Source organism: Mytilus edulis, chromosome 3 (assembly GCF_963676685.1).
Source record: "Mytilus edulis chromosome 3, xbMytEdul2.2, whole genome shotgun sequence".
Taxonomy (NCBI): domain Eukaryota; kingdom Metazoa; phylum Mollusca; class Bivalvia; order Mytilida; family Mytilidae; genus Mytilus; species Mytilus edulis.
The window spans coordinates 93,583,770-93,609,535 of record NC_092346.1 but is presented as its reverse complement, the minus strand read 5'-3'; the positions used below and the strand labels follow the sequence as shown (position 1 = coordinate 93,609,535).

The 25,766-nt window shown below is 31.3% G+C and overlaps 2 protein-coding genes across 2 annotated transcripts in view; both read left to right on the top strand.

Annotated features, from left to right (window-relative positions):
• The first annotated feature begins 853 nt into the window (after nt 1–853).
• LOC139517786 (uncharacterized) lies at nt 854–11,031 on the top strand. The gene is made up of 5 exons (XM_071309211.1): nt 854–1,065; nt 3,371–3,422; nt 7,263–7,598; nt 9,246–9,557; nt 9,986–11,031. The coding sequence occupies exons 1-5, from the start codon at nt 991–993 to the stop codon at nt 10,225–10,227; spliced, it is 1,017 nt and encodes a 338-aa protein (XP_071165312.1). The 5' UTR covers nt 854–990; the 3' UTR covers nt 10,228–11,031.
• Nucleotides 11,032–18,433: 7,402 nt separating this feature from the next.
• LOC139517798 (uncharacterized) overlaps nt 18,434–25,766 on the top strand; it is a 50,373-nt gene continuing 43,040 nt past the window's right edge. The window contains exon 1 of the mRNA XM_071309241.1: nt 18,434–18,562. The gene's annotated coding sequence lies outside the window, so the exon portion shown is untranslated. The remainder of the gene's footprint in view (nt 18,563–25,766) is intronic.

Genomic DNA, 25,766 nt, shown 5'->3' with positions numbered 1-25,766 from the left:
GCAAAAATGTTATTTATGTTATAGATCTTTGATTTCAATGAATCTGTTATTCGCATTTTAGGGTTTGGATAATGCGAATGATCCTGCTTCTGCTATTAAATTTACACCCATTCCTGGTAAGTGATTTCATTTTATATAACATATATTCTATGTACTTAACCACATACAATGTATGATTTTTTATCAAATATTGTTACATCCAAGTAAACAAAAATATTGATATCTCATTTTAGAACAATTAAATTAAAATAACAAGAATCGGACGCATTTGTGATGGATGATAGACAATGGTCATTATTAATAAATACTTCAGTATAAAATATGGCATTAGATTATTTTCATTTTTAAGTTCAAAGAAACATGAATAGACAGATGGATTTGTATCCACAACCAACATTAGCTACATCAAAATCAGTTTCATATGAACAATTGATAAGGAGAAGGAATGATAACTTAGAATAGATTAATGGCGTATTAAGTTTCAAACCTTGTACCTTTTGTAGGGTATTATTTGTGTCTTTCTGTGTCCTATATTTTCTCCAATTTATTTGTTTTTTAGTCCTGTCATAAAATGTTGTCATTTTAATGTAATAATTTGCATTGCTATTAAAGCGGGAGGTTTGGAATGCTACAAAACCAGGTTCAACCCACCATTTTTTTCTCTTAAAATGCCCTGTACCAAGACAGGAAAATGATCATTATTATATTATAGGTCCTTTCTGTGTGTGTTTCATGTCGGGTTTCTGTTTTGTCGTTGTTCCCTTATATTTGATGCGTTTCCCTCTGTTTTAGTGTGCAACCCGGATTTATTTTTATCTCTATATATTTATGAATTTCGAACAGCGGTATACTACTGGTCGATATTCAAAATTTATGGTTGTGACACAGAGTATAGGTTATTTGTAAATGTTTATGGTCAACAAATGTGATCCAAATTGATTGTCTCTTAATAGTTTTGTTTGATTTCAGAAAAGATCTTTAAAAACATGGATGACCCTTTGTATAATAGGATTGTGTATAATTGGTGTAGCGATATGGATATTCTACAACAAATATTATTTGGGTATGTACACCAATTCAAGAGTTCGGGGAAAATAAATGCAAAATCACACCTTTGGGATAACCCAAACAGCGTTTCAACACTCTCATGAGATACATATCTGTTGGGACTCTGGACAGCAACTTACATATGTTGAGGCCCTAAATAACAAAACTGAAATTATGAAATTAGTTTGTGAAATTGTGATCATGGGTTTCAAGGTTCTTTGTGACAGGCATGTATCTTCCATTATTTTTAAAGCATTGCTCTCATATTTCAAAATAATTGAGATGACAAATTTATTCAGACTTAATATTAAGTCTCATTTATCTATATTTATCACAGCATCGACAGTTCGTTAATTACTGGGAAAGTTTTAATTTTACTTCATCTATCATGTCTATAGGCATGGTCTGTAAATCTGTTAATCCTAAAAAAGAATAATTTTAAAATTCATAATGTATCTTTTATAAACATTGGTTAAGCCATTTCCAGGTGGTATAATTTTAGTTTTTCATTGTTCAAACTTGAGTTGTCGGTCTAAGAAAAGATGAGAACTGATTCTGCTCAAATCAAAATAGAATACTTTGTCGTCATCTCAAATGCTAAATAGTGCTTTACAATGAGACCAAATATGTTTTCAAGCTGAAAACCGTGAAACCTCTTCTGTGGTTTTATTAACTTTTTCTGATTTGTGTACTTTTTCATAACCAAGATGTGTAGGTGAATGTTACGCACTAGACAAATTTATTTTAAAGAGGTAGAAATGGTCTAGGAGATTATTTCTTTCATTATTTGGTTTTCAAAGACTTTCACTGGCCACCGTCTTTATTTATTTTTTCTGGGGAAAAAAAAACAGATAAAAATGTAGAACTCGCATCGATGGCAGGTTCCAGAGTCCCAATATGTGGTAAAAATGACGTCATGTCATTCCAAATCTATGACATATTTTTACTGACCTAAGCTACTGATGATTTCCTAATTTTCAAATGGCATGATAGAAATGCGACACACAAAAGAGCCGACATTTAGTAAAAGTCAGTATTACAAAAACGTTTTAGGAGTACGACAATTGGAAAATATTCATAACCATCTGAATTTGACGAAATCGTGTTGACGATCATGATATATTCTGAGTGAAGAAGTGATATTCACTGAATCAATTTTTGGAAGTGAAATGAAATGCCCTGGAAGTGTAACGATTTCGTACTCTGTACCAAAACCAACACAAAGATTTAATAAAAGAATTAAACAATTTACAATATTTTTTGGGTGTTCATAAATCTGTTTTAAGTCAAAGTGGTATCCACTCATTTCTTCCCTTGAGCTTAGTTTATGTACTTTGCCAGCCGTTGATGCTATACTTTTAACTATGATTTATTTTCTTATGTTGGATTCTGAAACTGTGTGTCCTTATTTCTTTAGTTCTTTGTCAATTTATCCCTTTCTGCAACCATTGTATAAAAATAAATAATCAACGAGTGGTTCTTTTGATCTCAGGTCTTCATTGATTTAAATTCGAATTTTCTTGCTTTTCCCTGAATTTCCTATTGTGATGGCACGAAAAAATGCGACCATGTCTGATGACGTTACATAGAAAGAACACATCTCTTTGCAGATCAGTCGCAATGGAAAAATAATTTTGCCTGCGTATTGTTTGAAAATCATTAGAGAAACAGATTTCACCACCAAATCTCGTGTAATACGATATTTATCCACTCTCGACAAATCAATTTTAAACATTTAAAAAACGACGCTAGGCGAAGCTTCGTGTTTTAAATTTGAAATTTAACAGTCTCGAGTGGATAAATATCGTATCACACTAGATGCAGTGGTAGAATCTATATTTATCGTGGGATTAGGACCGTACATTATATATGGTCTCTAATCTGGTTAAAATGACACATCTTCCTTTGATTCATAAATTGTTTAATTATGACATCATAGATTACTCGTCCTCTGACAATTATGCAATTACCATATCTGTAATAGGTTTCGAGAAAACAAATAAATTGCAAAAGATTTCGCGTTTTTGTCGTCATTTTGTCATATATTTGAAACTTCCTATAGATTTGGGACCCAACATAGACATGATAGAGTTAAACGTATATATATATTTCCTCCTAAAAGTGTTGTGTGATATTTTTGCTGCTTGATACTTAATACCTTTTTACATTTATTATCATTATACTGGTGTCCTGTAAAAATATTTTTTAATGCGTTCTGCTAAATTGTTGTTTTGATGTTTATTGAGAAAATATTCTGATGCAAAAATGTTATTTATGTTATAGATCTTTGATTTCAATGAATCTGTTATTCGCATTTTAGGGTTTGGATAATGCGAATGATCCTGCTTCTGCTATTAAATTTACACCCATTCCTGGTAAGTGATTTCATTTTATATAACATATATTCTATGTACTTAACCACATACAATGTATGATTTTTTATCAAATATTGTTACATCCAAGTAAACAAAAATATTGATATCTCATTTTAGAACAATTAAATTAAAATAACAAGAATCGGACGCATTTGTGATGGATGATAGACAATGGTCATTATTAATAAATACTTCAGTATAAAATATGGCATTAGATTATTTTCATTTTTAAGTTCAAAGAAACATGAATAGACAGATGGATTTGTATCCACAACCAACATTAGCTACATCAAAATCAGTTTCATATGAACAATTGATAAGGAGAAGGAATGATAACTTAGAATAGATTAATGGCGTATTAAGTTTCAAACCTTGTACCTTTTGTAGGGTATTATTTGTGTCTTTCTGTGTCCTATATTTTCTCCAATTTATTTGTTTTTTAGTCCTGTCATAAAATGTTGTCATTTTAATGTAATAATTTGCATTGCTATTAAAGCGGGAGGTTTGGAATGCTACAAAACCAGGTTCAACCCAACATGTTTTTCTCTTAAAATGCCCTGTACCAAGACAGGAAAATGATCATTATTATATTATAGGTCCTTTCTGTGTGTGTTTCATGTCGGGTTTCTGTTTTGTCGTTGTTCCCTTATATTTGATGCGTTTCCCTCTGTTTTAGTGTGCAACCCGGATTTATTTTTATCTCTATATATTTATGAATTTCGAACAGCGGTATACTACTGGTCGATATTCAAAATTTATGGTTGTGACACAGAGTATAGGTTATTTGTAAATGTTTATGGTCAACAAATGTGATCCAAATTGATTGTCTCTTAATAGTTTTGTTTAATTTCAGAAAAGATCTTTAAAAACATGGATGACCCTTTGTATAATAGGATTGTGTATAATTGGTGTAGCGATATGGATATTCTACAACAAATATTATTTGGGTATGTACACCAATTCAAGAGTTCGGGGAAAATAAATGCAAAATCACACCTTTGGGATAACCCAAACAGCGTTTCAACACTCTCATGAGATACATATCTGTTGGGACTCTGGACAGCAACTTACATATGTTGAGGCCCTAAATAACAAAACTGAAATTATGAAATTAGTTTGTGAAATTGTGATCATGGGTTTCAAGGTTCTTTGTGACAGGCATGTATCTTCCATTATTTTTAAAGCATTGCTCTCATATTTCAAAATAATTGAGATGACAAATTTATTCAGACTTAATATTAAGTCTCATTTATCTATATTTATCACAGCATCGACAGTTCGTTAATTACTGGGAAAGTTTTAATTTTACTTCATCTATCATGTCTATAGGCATGGTCTGTAAATCTGTTAATCCTAAAAAAGAATAATTTTAAAATTCATAATGTATCTTTTATAAACATTGGTTAAGCCATTTCCAGGTGGTATAATTTTAGTTTTTCATTGTTCAAACTTGAGTTGTCGGTCTAAGAAAAGATGAGAACTGATTCTGCTCAAATCAAAATAGAATACTTCGTCGTCATCTCAAATGCTAAATAGTGCTTTACAATGAGACCAAATATGTTTTCAAGCTGAAAACCGTGAAACCTCTTCTGTGGTTTTATTAACTTTTTCTGATTTGTGTACTTTTTCATAACCAAGATGTGTAGGTGAATGTTACGCACTAGACAAATTTATTTTAAAGAGGTAGAAATGGTCTAGGAGATTATTTCTTTCATTGTTTGGTTTTCAAAGACTTTCACTGGCCACCGTCTTTATTTATTTTTTCTGGGAAAAAAACCCAGATTAAAATGTAGAACTCGCATCGATGGCAGGTTCCAGAGTCCATATATGTGGTAAAAATGACGTCATGTCATTCCAAATCTATGACATATTTTTACTGACCTAAGCTACTGATGATTTCCTAATTTTCAAATGGCATGATAGAAATGCGACACACAAAAGAGCCGACATTTAGTAAAAGTCAGTATTACAAAAACGTTTTAGGAGTACGACAATTGGAAAATATTCATAACCATCTGAATTTGACGAAATCGTGTTGACGATCATGATATATTCTGAGTGAAGAAGTTATATTCACTGAATCAATTTTTGGAAGTGAAATGAAATGCCCTGGAAGTGTAACGATTTCGTACTCTGTACCAAAACCAACACAAAGATTTAATAAAAGAATTAAACAATTTACAATATTTTTTGGGGTGTTCATAAATCTGTTTTAAGTCAAAGTGGTATCCACTCATTTCTTCCCTTGAGCTTAGTTTATGTACTTTGCCAGCCGTTGATGCTATACTTTTAACTATGATTTATTTTCTTATGTTGGATTCTGAAACTGTGTGTCCTTATTTCTTTAGTTCTTTGTCAATTTATCCCTTTCTGCAACCATTGTATAAAAATAAATAATCAACGAGTGGTTCTTTTGATCTCAGGTCTTCATTGATTTAAATTCGAATTTTCTTGCTTTTCCCTGAATTTCCTATTGTGATGGCACGAAAAAATGCGACCATGTCTGATGGCGTTACATAGAAAGAACACATCTCTTTGCAGATCAGTCGCAATGGAAAAATAATTTTGCCTGCGTATTGTTTGAAAATCATTAGAGAAACAGATTTCACCACCAAATCTCGTGTAATACGATATTTATCCACTCTTGGGCATTACTGGTGGGGTCAGTTCTGAAGTCATTTTAGACACAAAGTAGTTTTACAAATTCGCTACTATTTTGAGTACCTCTTGTATTTATATTTAAGTTTTCCGGCCTCAATCGAAAGAAACTAAAAGAGGTTTTTCACATGCACTTGTTTGAGTAAAAAAAGAAAAGAAAAACAAAAAAGGGAACCGTGAAATGTTAACTTAATCAGAATTAAAAATATGTATCATAAAAGATATACATTTGCACAAGAATTATCATGAATGAAAAACATAAACAAAAACAAATAATTTACCGAGAAAGTGTAAGCTATATGTAGTTTTCGTTATAAACGACAACACAATATTCATTGCAAATTTTTTGTTGGCATATTTAATAGATGGATAATTGTATGATTGTTTGCATATTTTGTCAGTTGTGTTGTATTTCTTTGTGGTTTGTACATATAAAAAAGACGATGTGGTATGATTGCCAATGTGACAACTCTCCACAAGAGACCAAACTGTAACCGAAATGCTGGTTAATTTTAACCTTGTATGTGTGCTGTGTTTCCTCCCAATATTTGTCAATATAACGGAAATATGAACAAATTTCATTAAAAAAGGAAAGGTTTACATAACTTTTTAACCAGGCTAAATCCATCGATTTCTTTGGGAAATGCCTGTAGCAAGTCAGGAATATGGCTTGGAAAATATTCTACCTGTACCTTTTACTATTCATTTGTATTCGCATGCAATGATGCGCACATTCAAAATTAAAAGCCAATTTATTGGCCTTTAGTTATTTTTTTTGTGTTTGTGACATTACTTTTATATATTGGGTTCTTTAGTTTTCTATGTTGTGTCATGTGTACTATTATTTGTCTGTTTGTCTTTTTTTATTTTTATTCATGGCGTTGTCAGTCTATTTACGATTTATGAGTTTGACTGTCCCTTTGGTATCTTTCGTCCCTCTTTTATACCTTGACATATGTTTTTGGTAGTCGGTACGTGGTTGCATCATCTAAAGAAAATGTTGAACCTTCGATTAAACGCTTTTAAACATTTTAATTATGTTATGATCCACCAGAAATTCATGTATATTCTTGTTTGCCATGGCAAGACCTATCACTACACAAACACAAAGCTCTATGGATTGATCCTGGTGTCTTTTTTACACTTATCTTCTGGCTTAGTGTTATGTTGTTGTCTTTTCAGGTCAGTGCGAAAATAAGATGTCTACTGCAAAGATTGGAGAACCAATATGTATTTCTTATACAAGTCCACAGAGGGCTACTAGTAGTCCGTCAAGTATACAAGTCCAGCATATGACATCACAATATTTCAATGCACTCGAAGTGTTTAAAATCAATGTGTCATCTAATAACTTTGTTCAACAAAATGGAGATTGGAAAGTCTACTACAACTTTTCTGACCAACAATTTAGCTTGTTTAAGGAAAAGGCTACATGTGACAATATGGGAAATTACACCATCACAATAAAATATGATGATGGAAATACTACATCCCACGAATTTGAAATACATCTAAAAGGTACGTGCACATTGATACTTAAAATAATAAAACAAAATCATGACAATATGTATAGACCATGAAAAAGGGTACTTGCCAAATTTAAAATGGAAACAAGTAATTAACAAGCCGACCAAAGAGCAGAAACAGCTGAAAGCACAAATTGGTTTTCAACAAAGCGGTAAAACTATCAACCTTGAGGCAGGCTTCAGATAGCCTCTTAAAAGTGTATACTAGTTACGAAAAAAATAGATCAGGTTACACTTACCTATGAAACATATAAACAATCATAAGTAAATAGGCATGCAAGACTAACGAAGATCATAGGTTTATTGCTTGGGACAGGGATATGTTTATTTGTTAAACACAAAAACTGTGATAAAGCTTTAATGGCAGCCAATGTTTTGTTTAAACACGAATTATGTTTTCGAATATAAAATACTCAAATAAAGATACAATAAGAATAGTCAAACAAAAGAGGAATAATACTGTAGGAGTTCTTGAAAAAATGCATGTACTGTTGGTGATGGTTAATTCAGTGAACTATTTTAAAGCAGACACATTCTGTAATTCATACTTTCATAAGTGCATATGATTCCTTTTGTTAGATTACCTTACCAAGCTCGGTATTGCCCAACTAAGTCTCATTTTTATTGTTATCAGCTGTTATTGACTTTACCATGACAAAACTATACGTAAGGGCATTTTATAGTTGTTTTCGTCAATTCCTCAATTCCTCAGAAATACTTTTACGAAAGCTCTATTTTATCAAGTTTTGACAAGTAATGGGTGTATAAAACATTTACCTGAATTTTTTAAAACCGATTATTTCTACAGTGAATATTTTCGAAGGGTTAAATATTTCGCAGTATTGTCTTGCCATGGCTTTGTTTGGACTTGTTTGTTTGCTTTTTTGCCTTGAATGTTTGCCCCTTAAATTTTATTAACAGTGCATTTGCATTCAGATATCGCAGATCAAATTTATTCGTTCATAGTGTATTAATTTACGTTTTTTGATTGAGTTAAGCCTGCCAATTGATATTTTATCATGTGTTTTTCTATGTTGTAATGTTACGCTATTGTTTTAGAAAAAGGGAAAAGGTTTGGATTCATTAAAACGTTTTATCCCGCTGCAAATGTTTACACTTGTCCTAAGTCAGAAATCTGATGTACATTAGTTGTCGTCTGTTTATGTAATTTATACATGTTTCTCGTTTCTCGGGTTTTCTTTATATAGATTATACCGTTGGTCTTCCCGTTTGAATGGTTTTTCGATATTAATTTTGGGGCCCTTTATAAGTTGTTGTTCGATGTGACACACGGCTCCGTGATGAAGGCCATACATTGACCTATAATGATTCAAATTTTTTTAAATTGTTATTTGGATGGAGAGTTGTCTCATTGGCACTCACACCACATCTTCCTATATCTATGTAACTACCATTCATCTATTATTTGGATTTAATGTACAACATAAAAGAATCATTGTCCCATTATCACTAATGTTCATTATGTTTTCAGACATTGGTGGAGTTTGAGTAAGATCGGAGTATTGTTAACAAATATGCAATTTCAAATTCAGCCTTCTGTAATAGAATTATTAGCATTTTAATTTGTTAACGCTATCTTTTATGATCAGGTATTAATTTGATTATTTTTTAATCGTAGATCCAAAGTTACAACAACGTGTTACTCGCATTAATGACAGTATTTATGTTCATTGTGAAATGACGAACACTTGTAAGGCCAGATATTTAGACTTGATTGTCAACAGTGGGGAATCGTCCCGTTTGATACCTGCTAAGAATGAATGTAGTAATAACGATAAGAAAAATAGCTCAACAATCACAGCTGATGCGATAATTCCTGTATCATGGTTCACAGGAAATCAAACCATCTCATGTGTTCCACTCATGACAGATCATAAACTTGCTGCTAACCTTACATCTACAATAAATATACCTGTCTGTGAAGGAGACGGTATGTATTTTTTTTTATTTTTTATTTTTAACATCTTTTAATTCTGTATTCGACCTCTTAGTAAGTGACTGTCTCATAACGGAGACATACAAACGTATATACAATACTTGAAATGAGTTCGCACAGGTGATGGTTTTTTTCTTTTTTCTTTATGACTTATTCGTGTATTTATCATCAAGGTTTAGCTGACAAAATATCAGAATGCATGAATTCAGATTAAATTTATTGTATGGTGTCTCGAAATAAATCTGATTTGAAGTTTAATTAGTTTGGAATAAAATGATTTATCTCTGGAATACTTTATTTTACATTCGTTTGTAATCATGTTTTTTTAACAGTTGACGTATAATGTTAGAAACTAATTTTGTTCCTCTATCTAAAATGACATTTATGAGAGACAAAGCTCATCGCATGTTCCTCTTTTTCAGGTTGTGTGCCTAATTGCAAGGATGATCCACAAGGTGCAGCATACTTTCAAGACAAACATATATGTAACATATTTTACCAGTGTTCAAATGGAGACATGATTTTGCAGAACTGCTCAAACGAAACATCTTGGTCACATAGCGAGTGCACCTGTGTTCGTTTCAATGATGACATTTGTGATAAGAAAACTTTCAGATTTTTTCAACCAGCTATGTCTTTTGCAAAATGCACAAAAATGACATGAGGTTTGCATTGATTCATATTTGTCTTAAACAATCAAGAGTCATCTTATTATATTACGGTTATTCAACCAAAGGTACTGACTTTACTAAAATCTAATATTACCAGCAATAAGTGTCCTGCTTTCGGTTTCACATTCCAATTTACAAGTCAAAACAACTGAGGGAATCGCATGAACCATAAATAAGCTAGATTGGATATGTCGACAGTGTGAGAGTCTCTTGCAGAAAATGTATAGATTACCTAACTTTGGTTTTCTATCATGTTGCTGCTATATTTAGGATTCGATCAATATAGGTATTACATCAGCTTCCTCTTGTTGATAACTCTTATTAAAAAGATAGGGATAAAAACGCACATCTGCATCCCAGTTTCTTATCAATGTTGTTTTCAAATTCAATTCATTTATAACCCGACTTTCTTTCATTTCTTTGAAGCAATCTTTTTTCACTTATAAAGTGCATCCGAATTTCATCTGGTAGAATGAAAGTCGTTTGAAAAAACCATAATGAGGAGCGCTTATTCTCCATATACCCGAATAATAAGGGTTAATTTGTCAATCAACCATCTTTTACTGCGATTTTAGAATCGGTTTGAAAGATAAATGATATTTATGAATTATACTATTATTACTTTATACAATAATAGTATAATAGTAAAAGGCATTTAGTCACAAAAAATGTCATTGTAAATCTGTCATGTGTTATACATATTTATCATTTTGTGCCGTTTTGTCAATACTTTATAATTTATTATTGAATGTTAATTGTTTCAAAATATTTCAAATGTTTTGATTGTTAACCGATTAAATCTCGTCTAATCAATTGTTACAATTTGTAAGGCCATCTAGATTAAAACACTCAGTTCTTAGAACTGTTTATGATAATATTTTGATATGAGCGTCACTGAAGAGTCTTATGTAGACGAAACGCGCGTCAATTATAATCCAGAAACAACAGAAAGGTTTACCTAGCAATCAAACAAGGTTTAAAACATCATTTTCTGCCTTAAAAATTACATGTTCCAAGCCAGGAATATGCTGTTAACCATTCATTTGATGTGTTTGGGCTTCTGATTTTGTCATTTAATTTGGAACTTTCGTTTCACATTTACCACGGAGTTCGGTATCTTTGCTTTGGTCCTGTCAAGTAAGTGTTTGTTGTACTCTAATTTTCTAATGTGAACAGCTGATGTGGTAATATTTAGACCTAGAATGATAATTAGATAAAATAAAACAGAAAATATATAAAACTTGTAAACATAAATCATATGTATCTAACATCAATCTTGCCTTACTGAGGCATACATATTAACAAACACTCAAACTATGGCGAATAGAAAATAGCTGATTCAACTCCAAAACCCGCTTGCAAAGAATGTAATAAAAACACAATGCTATTAATTTAAGATTTATACTATACAGATAAAGGATTGACATAGAAATTTTATCAGATGCGTTTAATTAATCTTTATGATATGATAGAAAATGACCAACCAACAAAATTCAAAAGTATTGGTTGGTCTAGAATAGATGATGCTGTAAACGTAGAAAATATTATAAAATGTCAATAGTTGATCAATAATACTAACAAGAGATCCTTATATACGAAAACGAAATTTTGAAAACCAATAGCCTATTGACAACAATTTAGCCAAATTTGAAAAATGTTTTTCTCAGTATTTTTCTTTTTTGTAAGTGAAATTTATAACGTTGTAATTGTGTTTTCTTACTAATCTTTCCATCAAATGAGACCAAGTGTAAATTGTATATTGATATGGGTATTTAATTGACAAAATATTTGCAATCGCTCAGTAAATAAGTCGATTTGGTTCTATATCTTTTTTATTGGTTAATACAAAGATCAATTTAAAAACTACGTTATAAACAAAATAAAAAGAAAGTAAAAACCAATTAATCAAAGACTGTTGGTGGTCTTTCCATACAGATCAATTTTAATATATTACTATGAAAAATCAGTTTGAAATATCATATCCAGCGTCAAATGATAGCTTATTTTACACTAATCCCAAAAATATATGTTTCTATACATTTTTTCTTTAAAAAAGGGAGATAAATTATTACTTTCGGTTTGAAATATGTCACTTTCAGTTAGAAATATGTCACTCCTGGTAATATTTGATAGTTTACTTGATACTGATTCTAAAACATTATTGTTCAATATACTTTTATAATAAATAAGTACAAAAAAAGAGCTACTTCCGGTTTACACAAGATCATTTCCGGATATTTTTTCCATGGTTAAGTTCTTGCAGCGCAGTGCAAACAATCCCATGGCTTTATCATTTATACATATGAGGTAAAGCAAAGGTCAGAATCTAAAACGTCAATTTTACCTATGACCTAGAGTTTAATTTTAAGTTCATAAATCAAAGCCTTCAAAACAAAAAGACCATAGGTCTTAATTATATATAGTTAATGAGTTATATCACTCTATGCCCAAATTTCAATATAAGAGGGGAGAAAACTCAAAGATTCTAGGTCTCTATCACTTATGCTGTACAAGATAAAAATGCATATCACTTATATAAATAAAGGCAACAGTAGTATACCGCTGTTCAAAACTCATAAATCCATGGACAAAAAACAAAATCGGGGTAACAAAGTAAAACCGAGGGAAACGCATTAAATATAAGAGGAGAAAAACGACACAATACCGAAACGCAACACACACAGAAACGGACCAAATATCAGACAAAATCCCACGAGAATAACACATATAACATCTAAATCAAATACATGAATTTGGGATAAACAGGTACCGTGCCACGTCTTATCTTAATATCTCAAAAATAAGAGAAAACAAACGACACAACATTAAAATGCAACACACACAGAAACGAACAATAATATAACAATGGCCATCTTCCTGACTTGGTACAGGACATATTTAAAGGGGAATAACAATGGTGGGTTGAACCTGGTTTTGTGGCATGACAAACCTCGCACTTTAATGGCAAAGTTAAATATAACATTGAAATGACAACATAATATTACAGACTACAATACAAATAAATAGGAGAACATATTAGACAAAGAAACACATGATTAATAGATAACAAAAAGAATCAGGTTTAAAATTCAATACGTCAAAAACGCGCCTCGTTAACACAAGACTCACCAGTGACGCCCAGATATAGAAGATCGAAAATGAAAAAAAGTATAAAGTTGTACAGCACTGAAGATCAAAAGTTGAAAAAGGTTGTGCCAAATAGGGCGTAGTTTGTATGCTTGGGATAAGAACATCCTTATTATTTAGAACAATTAATGTTATTGTAAACAGTAGATCTTATCAAATGAATATGAAAGAGATATACATAATGAAACTGAAGTATTAACTAATTACTGAAAACTAAACCCGAATAAATAATGCTAAGAACAACATAGAATAGACACACCCGACTCAGTCCAGGCCTAAACGCAGTAAATCATAAATTTTAAAATGACGTCACATACGATGGCGAAAAGGCACAAACATTACGCCACATTTGAATTTATGAAATTTACAGCATGACGTCACATATGAAAAACTATAATTCAAAAGTAAGATAGAATTAGGATTGGTTTAAGATTATATTAGAACTCAATACTGATATTACATTTAAACAATGCATATTGCAATAATTATTAATAGCAATTAACTATAATATATATATATATATATGTCCAGTTTGTTATGAATCCAACTTCAAACGTAAATTATCGTACAAAATTAAATATAATTAATTAAAGCGGTGATTAATATTTCTTTCCGTAACTCCTAAATATAATAAAAAAAGACGTCAACACATTTGACAAAATCCGATGAGAATTACAAATATAACATTAAACATTTAAACTAAATACATGAATTTGGGATAGACAAGTACCGTACCACGTCTTATAGAAATGCGAATTCACATTCAGCAAAACAGTCACAATCGGGAATAAGTCACGTTTGGTAATTAAAAGATTAGACGACATAATGACAAACCACAATCTACCATGTGGTAAAAATGTCCTTAGCTAGTTTGGTTAAAGACACATCGTATGGCTCCATCAATTCGTGATGGTGTCCATAAAATTTACGGAGTGTCAATTTTAATCTGTCCTCCTCATAACTTTGTTGGAGCAGTTTCTGCGTAAGGAGCACACTCCTGTATATGAAGTCCGTATAGTGGGAATAAACACGTGAATAACGTATCAATTTTGATATGTAAACACCATACGAAGGGGCAGAGGGTATGTTACTGCTGAGAAATGGGAAATTGATAATTGGGGAGTTGAAATCGTCCCGTTTATCATAGATGTTCGTGTGAAGTGATCCATCTACGTCAATATTGAGGAAAAGATCAAGGTATCAAGCAGTCCTTCTAATATCAGTAGTATCCTAAATTTCAAGTTCACTTGGATATATGAGATGTAAGTATTTGCTGAAGTATGGGTTATTTAATGATAGAACATCGTCAATATATCGGAAAGTAAAATTAAAGAATTTCGCAAGGTGCTTTTTCTTTTTGTCGTTTAGAAGGTTCTGAATAAATTCTGCTTCATACGAGTACAAAAACAAATCAGCCAGCAGGGGTGCACAATTAGTACCCATTGGAATACCGACTGTCTGTTGAAATGTGAATCCTTCAAACTCAACAAATATATTGTCGATCAAAAAGTCCAGCATTTTAATAATATCATTTTCAGTATATTTTCTGGAAGATTCAGTGTGATTCTTCACAAAATATTAATATTGTATCCCAAAACAAGAAATCTGTATCTACGATTCCCACTTGCAAAAGGGGAGTTAACTATCAAATGGAGTGTTCATATCGCTTCAAATCATAGGAAGGATATTACAAGTAATTTAATAAAGTAAATGTGTCGCTTTCTTTTGTGGTTACGGAGGAGATGCAGTCACAAGGAAAACAGTGTTCGGACTCTTACTCTTAATCTTACAAAGAAACTTGTTCGGCTTAGAATGGTTGAAAATAAAACAAAATGCATAAATTGTATAAAACTTTATAAACTAAGTATTTTTTCTTCATTATCTTGCATTTGACTATACTTTAATTAGCTCCTTTTGTGTCATCAGAATCGACTGTACTGAACTGAAGTCAAAAAAAGTTCAAGATCAATTTTATTCGTAATATTTTGGTAAAAAAGCCCAGATCACCTTAAAACTGATATTTGTTCTGCATTTATAGAATGGTTTGCTTCACCTGTGCCTGGTCTACAATCAAATTGTGTTAAATTTCTTTGAGGTTAACTTCTAAATTTCAATATGATTGGGAAATAATGAGTTGGAATTGTCAATTGTCAACCAAATGAACTAGAAAAAAGTCAAACTACCAAATATATTCTTTGTATTGAAATTTAAGATTGATATACTGGAAGGGTACTGTTTTATTGTGATATTGAGATGTTTCAATAAAGGGCTGTAACTGAACCAATTCGGAAAATCATTAATTAAATAAATTAATGCTGCAGTGGTCTTTCTAAAATATGCCGTCTATCATGAAATGTATTTATCGAAGTGATCTTTCACTGTAATTTATTTTTCAAAACTATCGAGCCCAAACATTATTTCTCGGGGAAGTTTATATACAGTGATAATTGAAAAAGCCCTTTTATAAATAAAAAGAAAAATAAATAAATACCTCCTAGAAAATTTCTAAATGAAATACTCGGAATCAAATGACAAAATAAAAAGGCAAAATAAAAATCTCAAACACATCCAATAGTTATCAAAGGTACATTGTACCAGGCTTATAATTTAATAAACAAGACTCGCGTTTCGTCTACAATAGACTGATCAGTGACGCTCAGATCGTTATAAAGCCAAACAAGTCTAAAATTGAAGAACATTGATGACCCACAATTACAAAAAAATGTGCCAAATACGGGTAAGGTTACATTGCCTGGGATAACTAAATCCTTAGTATTTCGAAAAGATTCGCTATTTAAATACTTGTTAGACTTTAACTTTATAACTCTCAAGTATGTAAAACGATCAATTGAAATACGTGAAACAAATTATTGAGAACACAATAGGACAAGTGTATCCATTGACTTTACTGAAACTGAACCTTTTAATTGTTTTGAATACACCAGATCTTTATTTTTCGATTCATGTGATTGGTTTAAAATGTTCATTAAGTGTCTAACTACACTTCCTGATCCAAGGGATACGTCATCATATTCTTTAGAAAACGTTTTTTGCATTACGAAGCATAATACTACACATTACATCAATATTTCAAGGTCATTTAAACTTCAGAAATTGGTTTAAAGTTTTGTAATGTTCTGAAATGCTGAACAATTTTCCTTGGGTTGGTTCATTTACACCTAGATCTTTTCACATCAATTGCTTCACGTAACTACGTAGATCAAAAAGCCTCACACAAATTACTGTTATTTAATGTATATCAATCAACATTTATATGTACATGTATTTATAATGTCAACGAACTTAGTTAATTCATATAGACTGTAAAATTAGTACAAATAATTTCGCTCGTTTGGTTTTGATGGGTTGCTTTTTATTGAAACTTGTAAAAACGTATTTCTTTTGTATTTAATTGATCTTTTTTGTATTTCAAGTAGCAAGGCATTTTTTTTAATATAAGAAATCAAAGTCAACAAAAAAAGAAAATAATAGTAACTTATATCAGAACCTCAACATTTAAATGTGCCTATATCATATTGAGACATAAAAGTGTTGATGAGCTTACATCAATATTCAACAATGCCTGTATCTGAATATTCCAGGATTCTTTTATGTACATGAATACCTAATAATACAGTGAATGTGTTAAAAGTTGAGAATAACAGAATTCCCTATGTCCAAGAACTCCCTTGGAGTTGATTAGGGATGGTCCTTGTGAATAGTGTTGTAACTTCGTTAGTGACACATTTCCATTTATTCCGATAGGGGTATACACTAAGGTGCTACGATAACGGAGGAATCTACCACTTCTTCCAATGATTGCTACAATTCTTATACATATAAATATTCAAAATCTTAACATATAGCAGATTTTACAGAAGCTAACATATAATCGAAGAATACCTAAATGCACCCACATCGTGAAGTAAAACATTGGTTTGATTATTCTGTGTGCTTTACGCCACTTTTAGTTTTCTTGGCTATATCGTGTCACTTCTTTCAGGAAGCCGGATAAGTCGAAGAGAAATAACTGATCTTTCGCAAAGTCAAACAAACAATAGCCCTTCGTTTGTCCTAAATCACCATTGGTGTTTAGATGTATAGCACTCTGAATATTTGATACAATATTACCCGACTTGGCTTTCTTGTTTTCTGACGTAGGTCAGTGGTTCTCTCCGGATACTTTCGCTTCCTACGCCGATAAAACTGGACGCCATTCTATAGCCAACAGTGTTGAAAGTGGAATAAAACACAATTGATATATCAATCACACAGCTGATGTAGAATATGAAGTCTACACTCGGGCTTATGTATATGTGTTGAAGTGTAGTGTGATGTCTGTTTACACTGATCTAGTACACAATTTGTAAGGGGCCAGCTGCCCCACCCCCTTATTGTGTAATTTCATGCTCTGTCAAATATCTATTAGTGGCCGAAGACCTTTTTTCTGCACTTTGGTCGGGTTGTTGTTGTTTGACATATTCCCCTTTCGATTCTCAATTTCAAGTATTTTAAATGAGGCTGTTTGTTTTCTTGTTTCAATTGTTTTACATTGTCATTTTGGGGCCTTTTATAGCTTACTATGCGGTATTGGCTTGGCTCATTGTTGAAGGCCGTACGGTGACCTATAGTTGTTAATTTTAGTGTCATTTTGGTCACTTGTAGACAGTGACGTCAGTGTTCTCATTGACAATCATACCACATCTTCTTTTTTATATTCGGTGTAAAAGAAATTACCATCGGAAAAGAAATTTCAAAAAATATATTAAAATTGGTGTGCTAAGGGGAACTAAATAGTTTTAAATTATACGTTTACATAAAATAATGCTTGTTTCTATCATTTTTATCTGTTTATTAATTTCGAAATATCTTTTTCATTTTTTACTTTATAAAATTATTTATGATATAAATCAAAGTATTTTGCTATTAATTTCAAAATTGCATTGTAATGAACCATTTAATTCTCTGAAATGCATAAAGTAAGGATCCCTTGAATAGTTTTACCTGGCCAAGAACAAATGATGTGTTTCAAATTTAAAAAATAGATTATTTAAAACAGTAAATGATATTTCAAAACTTTACTAAGAATATTTTAAGACCAATTGCACCGAATGATAATGATTTTTAATTACTTCCTGGACCAAGAATACTTGGTAATTTAAAGAGCTGGGATTCAGTAAGGTAGGATTATTTTTTTTGTCTACACAAAGAATACATACATCACTTTAAGTATCATTTGAGTTTGTTTTTTAAGATTAAAAGAAGTGTTTTCGTTTTCTTAATCCTGCAAACTTTGCGTCTGGCGTATAAAATTTTAAGCCTTTGATAACCTTTTTCAACTAAAGGATAGAATCGAGATTCATTATTTAGTAACGAACTGATCAGGTCAATATAAACAAGTTTACAACATTTACTAAGTAAGATTGAGAGACAATTTTTATAGAAGAGTTAAAACTTATTCACTTGATGATGGTGATGAACGACATAATCTTATTTGCTAAATATGTTTTTTTGTCCTTCTCAGAATGAATAACAAAATCGACTGAAAAATATAATTAAAAAGCATAACATTTTTAATGTTTTTATTTGGTAGTATTACCCGCATTAGTTGCATTGATATCACATATCAAGCAAAAAGTGTCAACGAAACATCTCTTGAAAATCATTATGTCAATTTATACTACGGATATATTTTTCAAGTTTATGTGTCGCAAATTAAGTTAAGCTAGCGACCCAAACACATTTATGAATTTTATTTTATTTATTTTTTTCTTAATAAAGGCTAAGTATCTATAGACGAAACGACACAGTCCTTTATTAGTATCACTACAACTGTATGGATTTACACAAATATTTTCTGAAGACACTTCCGATGCATTAAGTTCATGAATTATCTTCTTAATTTTCTCTTTTTGCTTTAAAGACGTATCTAATAAGGATTATTGAAATACTGTCCTATCATTTCATCTTGGAATTTGTTGGATGAACAATTCGCTTATTTTTAGTTTCATGCAATACTTAGGTAATCCTTTGTTATTGCGGTGACACCTTGCACAATACAATGTATCGGAATTCCTTATGTAAATAGAAAACATTCAACCTTAGTTCAAAGATCTCCATAGAACAAAGATGCAAACTAAATTCTGGAAATTACGCTGTGTGAAATTTATCCGGAGGTAAATCCACTTACTTTAAAGTGCAAGCATACTCATATTATTATGAAGTAATTAATATTGAACTTGCAGTCGGTAAATTTGATATTATTATTGTATGGTCCTTTTGTAAAAGAGTTACAAAAGATACCAGAGGGGCAGTCATACTCATAGATTAAGACTGAATTAGTTTCCAAATACTGCTATTCATTGATGGATATATGATTAAGGTTCCTGTTTCCATTAAAGTAGTTTAAACCCACATCACCCCCTTATTTTGAAATGTGTTTAAATAGAGAGCGAAATTTTTTTAATTCTAGTAGTTAAATTCTATGAATGATATTGAGGATGGGGTGGAGTTGAGTTCTTTGAAATGTTTTTATCTTTAGAAACTGTAGTGTCGTTTCATTTTGTGAAATATCATCTCAAGCTACATACACTTTCACTTACTTTGAAATAAATTGGATAACCTTAATTGGTTTACCTTACGAGTTTTTTGTTTCAGTAAAGTTGTGTTTGCCAGCCGTTTCGTTGGTTGTTATAGTCGACCGTTTTATTTTCCCGGATTTTGAGGCTTCCTCTCTTATTTAAAATATCTTTAAGTTCGGTATTTTTGTGAATAAAATGTTTTTGCCGAGGACTTTTTTTCTTTCTAAATATCGGTAGTTCTATTTCATAGTTGGCCTACCTTTAGTCCAAAATTGACATAATCTGTCAGTGCTCTTAACTAGTTCATTAACTACTATTAAAGAGCTTTTCATACATTATTGTAATAAAATATATAAACATAGAGGTATAAATCATTTTTGGAATGTAAAAAAATATTTGGATGTTTTAGATAAATTGCGGGCTTTTGATGGTCCTTTTGATTCTGTTAATAGTTTTGATTTTTCTACTCTTTACACTACACTTCCACACTATCTTATTAAACAAAAGTTTTTCTATTTAATTAAATGGTCCTTTGGTAAAGCTGAATGTAGATATATTTGCTGCAACTCATTTAAAGCCTTCTTCTCTATTGAGAAAGGTAAATATGCCAGATATACTTACTGGAGGTGTGATGAGATGATTGAGGCTGTTAATTTTCTCCTTGATAATATTTACGTACGTTTGGGCAACAAAGTTTATCGACAGGTTTTATGTATCCCCATGGACACTCATTGTGCCCCTTTAATAGCAGACTTGTTTTTGTACTGTTACCGTTATCTTGATGATATTTTTTCGTTAAACAATCAAGAATTTTCTCAATATACTACTGAAATTTAACTCAAGGAACTTACTTTAAATAACTCAAATGTATTTGGTAATAATTGTCCTTTCCTGGATTTAGATATTTCGGTTTTAAACGGGAAACTACCCACTAAAATTTACGACAAAAGAGACGATTTTTCGTTCCCTATTGTTAATTTCCCATTTTTAGATGGTGATGTTCCTTTGGCACCATCTTACGGTGTTTATTTAATAGGCCCAAGACCACAATTAATGACCCCGCTTTTCGTTGTCCACGAATATAGTTCCTTTTAATTAGAGTGTATTTTTCCTTAATTTTTTTTCTTTCCTTTCCTCACTCATTCCTTAAATCTTTTTGGGTGGAAATGAAAGAAGAGAGGTCAAATAAATTTTTGGAGGTTGTATTTTAACTGATTTTGATATGGAATGAGTGATTAGGTCAAGTGCAAAAAGGTGATATTTACAGTTTTCGGAACATCTCTTGACTTGTCAATAGGGGTATGGATGTGTATTGGCTAAATTTGTAAAAGTGATTGCTTCAATCTTTCTGAATTTTGGATATATATTTGGACTAGGACAATACATTACACACACAAAAAATTGGACAAAAGTGCATGGTGCAATTTTTTTAATGATGCAAAAGGTTATAAAGAACTGATAGAGGAATTAATTGTGGTCTGTGGCCTAAGAGGTGCATTTCAGCAAATTTAGAATTTTTACTTTGGCATCTTTTCTGAATGATCTATTGGTATTGATTTGTCAAACTATATGAGAAGAAATGATTTTCACTTTCATTTGATAGAAATTTTGTGAAAAAGTCACTTTTCAGGTTAAATGCCTAAAATGTAGCTTTTTCACTTTTTTCACTATTTTTCCAAAAACAGCATGCTTAATTTCTCTCTGACAGTTTTTTTCTGATATCTATTTGTGTTTGTGGTATTTATTTCAGTTGTTTAACTTATTTGTGAACTCTGAACACAAAAAAAAGTAGATAAAAACATAAAAAGAGTGCAAAATGTGCTGTTTTAATAGTCTAAGTCTAACGGTCAGTATACGCAGCAGGTGAAATGTGAAGTTCTATGCACTTAAAAGTTGTATTCCAAAACAGATTGCACTGAACCTACATCAAAAACACTTATTACTGGTTGCTTAACCATTTCTGTTTCACAGACTACCTTTACTTTCTTCTGTTGGATAGCTAGTGGTTTAAATATTGGCCTTTTGAGGCTGACATTTCATTCAGTTTTTAATCAGTAAAGTTAATAAACTTTGCATCAGACCATACTGTCTGCATATATAGTTGAAAGTGACAGTCTTGTTACATCCAGGCTCCATGTTTTATCATATCTGAGCACAGATTTTAGCAAAAAGAAGTATATCTCCATCTCCCATATCATTTATATGCTTTTAAATATGCAAATGTGGGGAACGGCCTAAACTGGCAATCTGTTTTTTTAAGCATAACATTGCTAAAGACCATTTTATCCACATGCGTTATGCTATTTGAAACTTATATTTCCATCAAAAGTACATTTATAACCTGTTTAAGTTTGTTTGATAACTTAACAACTTCAGAAAATTGTGGTAAGTGAAAAATATTACATTTGATATAAGGCCTCACCCTAATTGAAAACCTCTATTTTTTGGCACAGGCTCATATAAAATTAACTTCTGGCCATTTTGCATAAGTCTGATACATGAAATATGCTTTCTGTTGCTTTAAATAGATGTTAACTTATACATAGAGACATTAAAAAGTGTTAGTTTTGGTATCTTTTGGTTTTTAGAAGCTCAAATTTGATAGTTTTAATTGTTCTAATTCAACGCCACAATTCAGCACCCAAAATTCAGATATAAAAAATGCCACATTTTTTTTATTTGGTATCATATGGCTTTGAAACTTTGTAACCTGTTTTATAATATACTAAGCTTGAAGCATGCCAAGTTTTATTAGAATTGGTCAAGTTTTAGGCCCCTAATAGGCCCAAGACCACAATTAATGACCCCGCTTTTCGTTGTCCACGAATATAGTTCCTTTTAATTAGAGTGTATTTTTCCTTAATTTTTTTTCTTTCCTTTCCTCACTCATTCCTTAAATCTTTTTGGGTGGAAATGAAAGAAGAGAGGTCAAATAAATTTTTGGAGGTTGTATTTTAACTGATTTTGATATGGAATGAGTGATTAGGTCAAGTGCAAAAAGGTGATATTTACAGTTTTCGGAACATCTCTTGACTTGTCAATAGGGGTATGGATGTGTATTGGCTAAATTTGTAAAAGTGATTGCTTCAATCTTTCTGAATTTTGGATATATATTTGGACTAGGACAATACATTACACACACAAAAAATTGGACAAAAGTGCATGGTGCAATTTTTTTAATGATGCAAAAGGTTATAAAGAACTGATAGAGGAATTAATTGTGGTCTGTGGCCATTTCACAACTTGTTCGCTATGCCCATGTCTGTTGTGACGTTTTTGATTTTAACAAACGCAACCTATGTATTACTGGTAAATTATTAAACCAGGGATATCGTTACCATAAATTACTTAAAACCTTTACTAAATTTTTCCAAAGATATAAAGATTTGGTTTTGAAGTTTGATTGTACCTGTAGAAAACTTATTTCAAACGGGAAAGCACATCCTCATTTTTACGGAAATGTTGTTAACCGTAACGGGAAATTTATAAATGATCCATGTAAACGTGTTGCTCTTTCAAATAAAATTATTATTAAAGGTTACCTATTCAACACTGTGATAAGATCATTGAATATTGTTTTTATTGGTATATATATTGACTTTGTTATAAGTAGATTAAAAGCTAACTAAATATTACTAGTATGTTATATACATATACATTTTCATGGATCTACAATCTTTCGATACCTGTTACTTGGCATTGCACAAGGTAATGTTTTTCTATGACTGGTTATGACGTCTTTACACTAAATCCATTATATGTTGGATGTGTACGGATTGATTGCTTAGTCTTAGATGCATGATTTTTTATTAGTTGTTAATGGCTTTGAACTAGCTGTCAGATAACTGCGAGTACTCTCAGATCTGTTCATTGTGTCTGTTTGTGTCGGGACGTATAAGTACCCGGCCACGTCCACTTTAATTTTTTGTCTATCTGATGAGTTAAGCCTTTTTCAACTGATTTTTATAGTTCGTTCTTATGTTGTACTGTTATACCACTGTCCCAGGTTAGGGGGAGGGTTGGGATCCCGCTAACATGTTTAACCCCGCCACATTATTTATGTTTGTGCCTGTCCCAAGCCAGGAGCCTGTTATTCGGTGGTTGTCGTTTGTTACATATTTGTTTTTCTTTCGTATTTTTACATAAATAAGGCCGTTAGTTTTTTCGCTTGAATTGTTTTACATTGTCTTATCGGGGCCTTTTATACTGACTATATGCGGTATGGGCTTTGCTGATTGTTGAAGGCCGTACGGTGACTTATAATTGTTAATTAGATAGTTGTCTCATTGGCAATCATACCACATCTTCTTTTTTATATAAGTCGATTTTTCGTTTCCGTTGTTGATTACATTTTTGCTTCTCCTGTGATAACCTTGTTCTGTACGTGTGTTGTGAGCATTCCTGCTTATGTTTGCAATGTCTGTGTCTGTAGTGACATGTAAATAATAAACATTGCTAATAATGTCTTGTTGTGTTGAAGTCCCGTTGGTGGAATTCGGCGGTTGCCTGTCCTTTTGCCAGGTCATTGTCTCTTTGACACATTCCCAATCTTTATTTTAAATTTTATTACAAAATATTGCAATATGATTGAAGATGAAATAACTCCATACACCAAAAGAAATGGGTTTCAGTTGTTGTTATTCATTAAGTGTTGACTGTTATTGAGAGCTGTACTGGGAACTTTAAATGCTGAGATTCTTTTCCTTTTGTCTTTTTACCTCTCGATTATATATTAACTAATACAATACTATTGGGGAAAACTTTCGTAAAATATTTTATTTTCCTTTTTTTTCATAGTAGTTTCTGAAAAAATTTCATCAAGTGTATAGAATGTATATACATAGGATTCCTCCACCAGCTAAAAATATCTAAAGTTGCATAACTTCAGATATGTACATTGACGGCATTGTGTCATAGTTTTCAACTTTTAATACAAACGTTGTGAATTGAAGCTAAAGAAAGTTCAGAAATGCAATTAAAATTAGTACACTCATGTGTAATCTATTATATTTTCTTAGGAATAAATATTAAGATGTCGTTCAAAATTGTGCTAGTGAAATGTGCTTTAGGTTTCAAATTTGATAAGTTGAGGTATGGGCGTAGAGTACAGATTTAGTCGAATATGTGATATTCTTTTTGTACATATGTTTTCATTCTAACAGATACATTATTAAGTCTCGTAAATAGCCTCCACTGAATTTTATTAAGATTTTGAAAATACCCAACGAGTAAGGTAAAAATCCCTGTAACCATGATCCTTATGTACGCAATGATATGTAGGGTGTACATTTACGTTCATTTCGTTATTAGATAACACTTTAGCGACTGACAAACATAAAAAGACGTTAAGGCAAAATCGTCTGTAATTATGACTAACCTTATTTAATATATAGTATTCTCAAAAAATGCAATGGTATTCAATTTAACATATTGTAAATGATAAATAAATAAAACATTTCCGTTTGCAGAAAGAATGCGTAATCTTATTGATAAATAGGATTCATTGAATTTTGAAAGATTTGGTTTTTGTTCTGTTTTAGGTAGATCATAAGTATATATTTGTTGAGACAGAATTTTCTAATACGTTGCGGAATAGAAAATTTTACAATGCTTTTTTTAAATTTATAAAAAGTATGGGAAACCTTAATATTTTTTAAGATATGAGTCGTTGAAAATTGCCTTAATTTGGTAAGTTTGTTTAGAGAAAAAAAACAAATTCGTGTGCAAAAAAAAATTCTATGACATTGAATTTTGAAATAAATTATGAGAAGTTAGGTTTTATTATAAAATTTAAGAAAATAAAA

Excerpts from the sequence above, each read along its gene's own strand:
- LOC139517786 (XM_071309211.1), top strand. The coding sequence starts at position 991 with ATGACCCTTTGTATAATAGGATTGTGTATAATTGGTGTAGCGATATGG. Across the intron at positions 3,423-7,262 it reads TAAATTTACACCCATTCCTG|GTCAGTGCGAAAATAAGATG; the intron begins GTAAGTGATTTC and ends TTGTCTTTTCAG. Across the intron at positions 7,599-9,245 it reads ATTTGAAATACATCTAAAAG|ATCCAAAGTTACAACAACGT; the intron begins GTACGTGCACAT and ends TTTTAATCGTAG.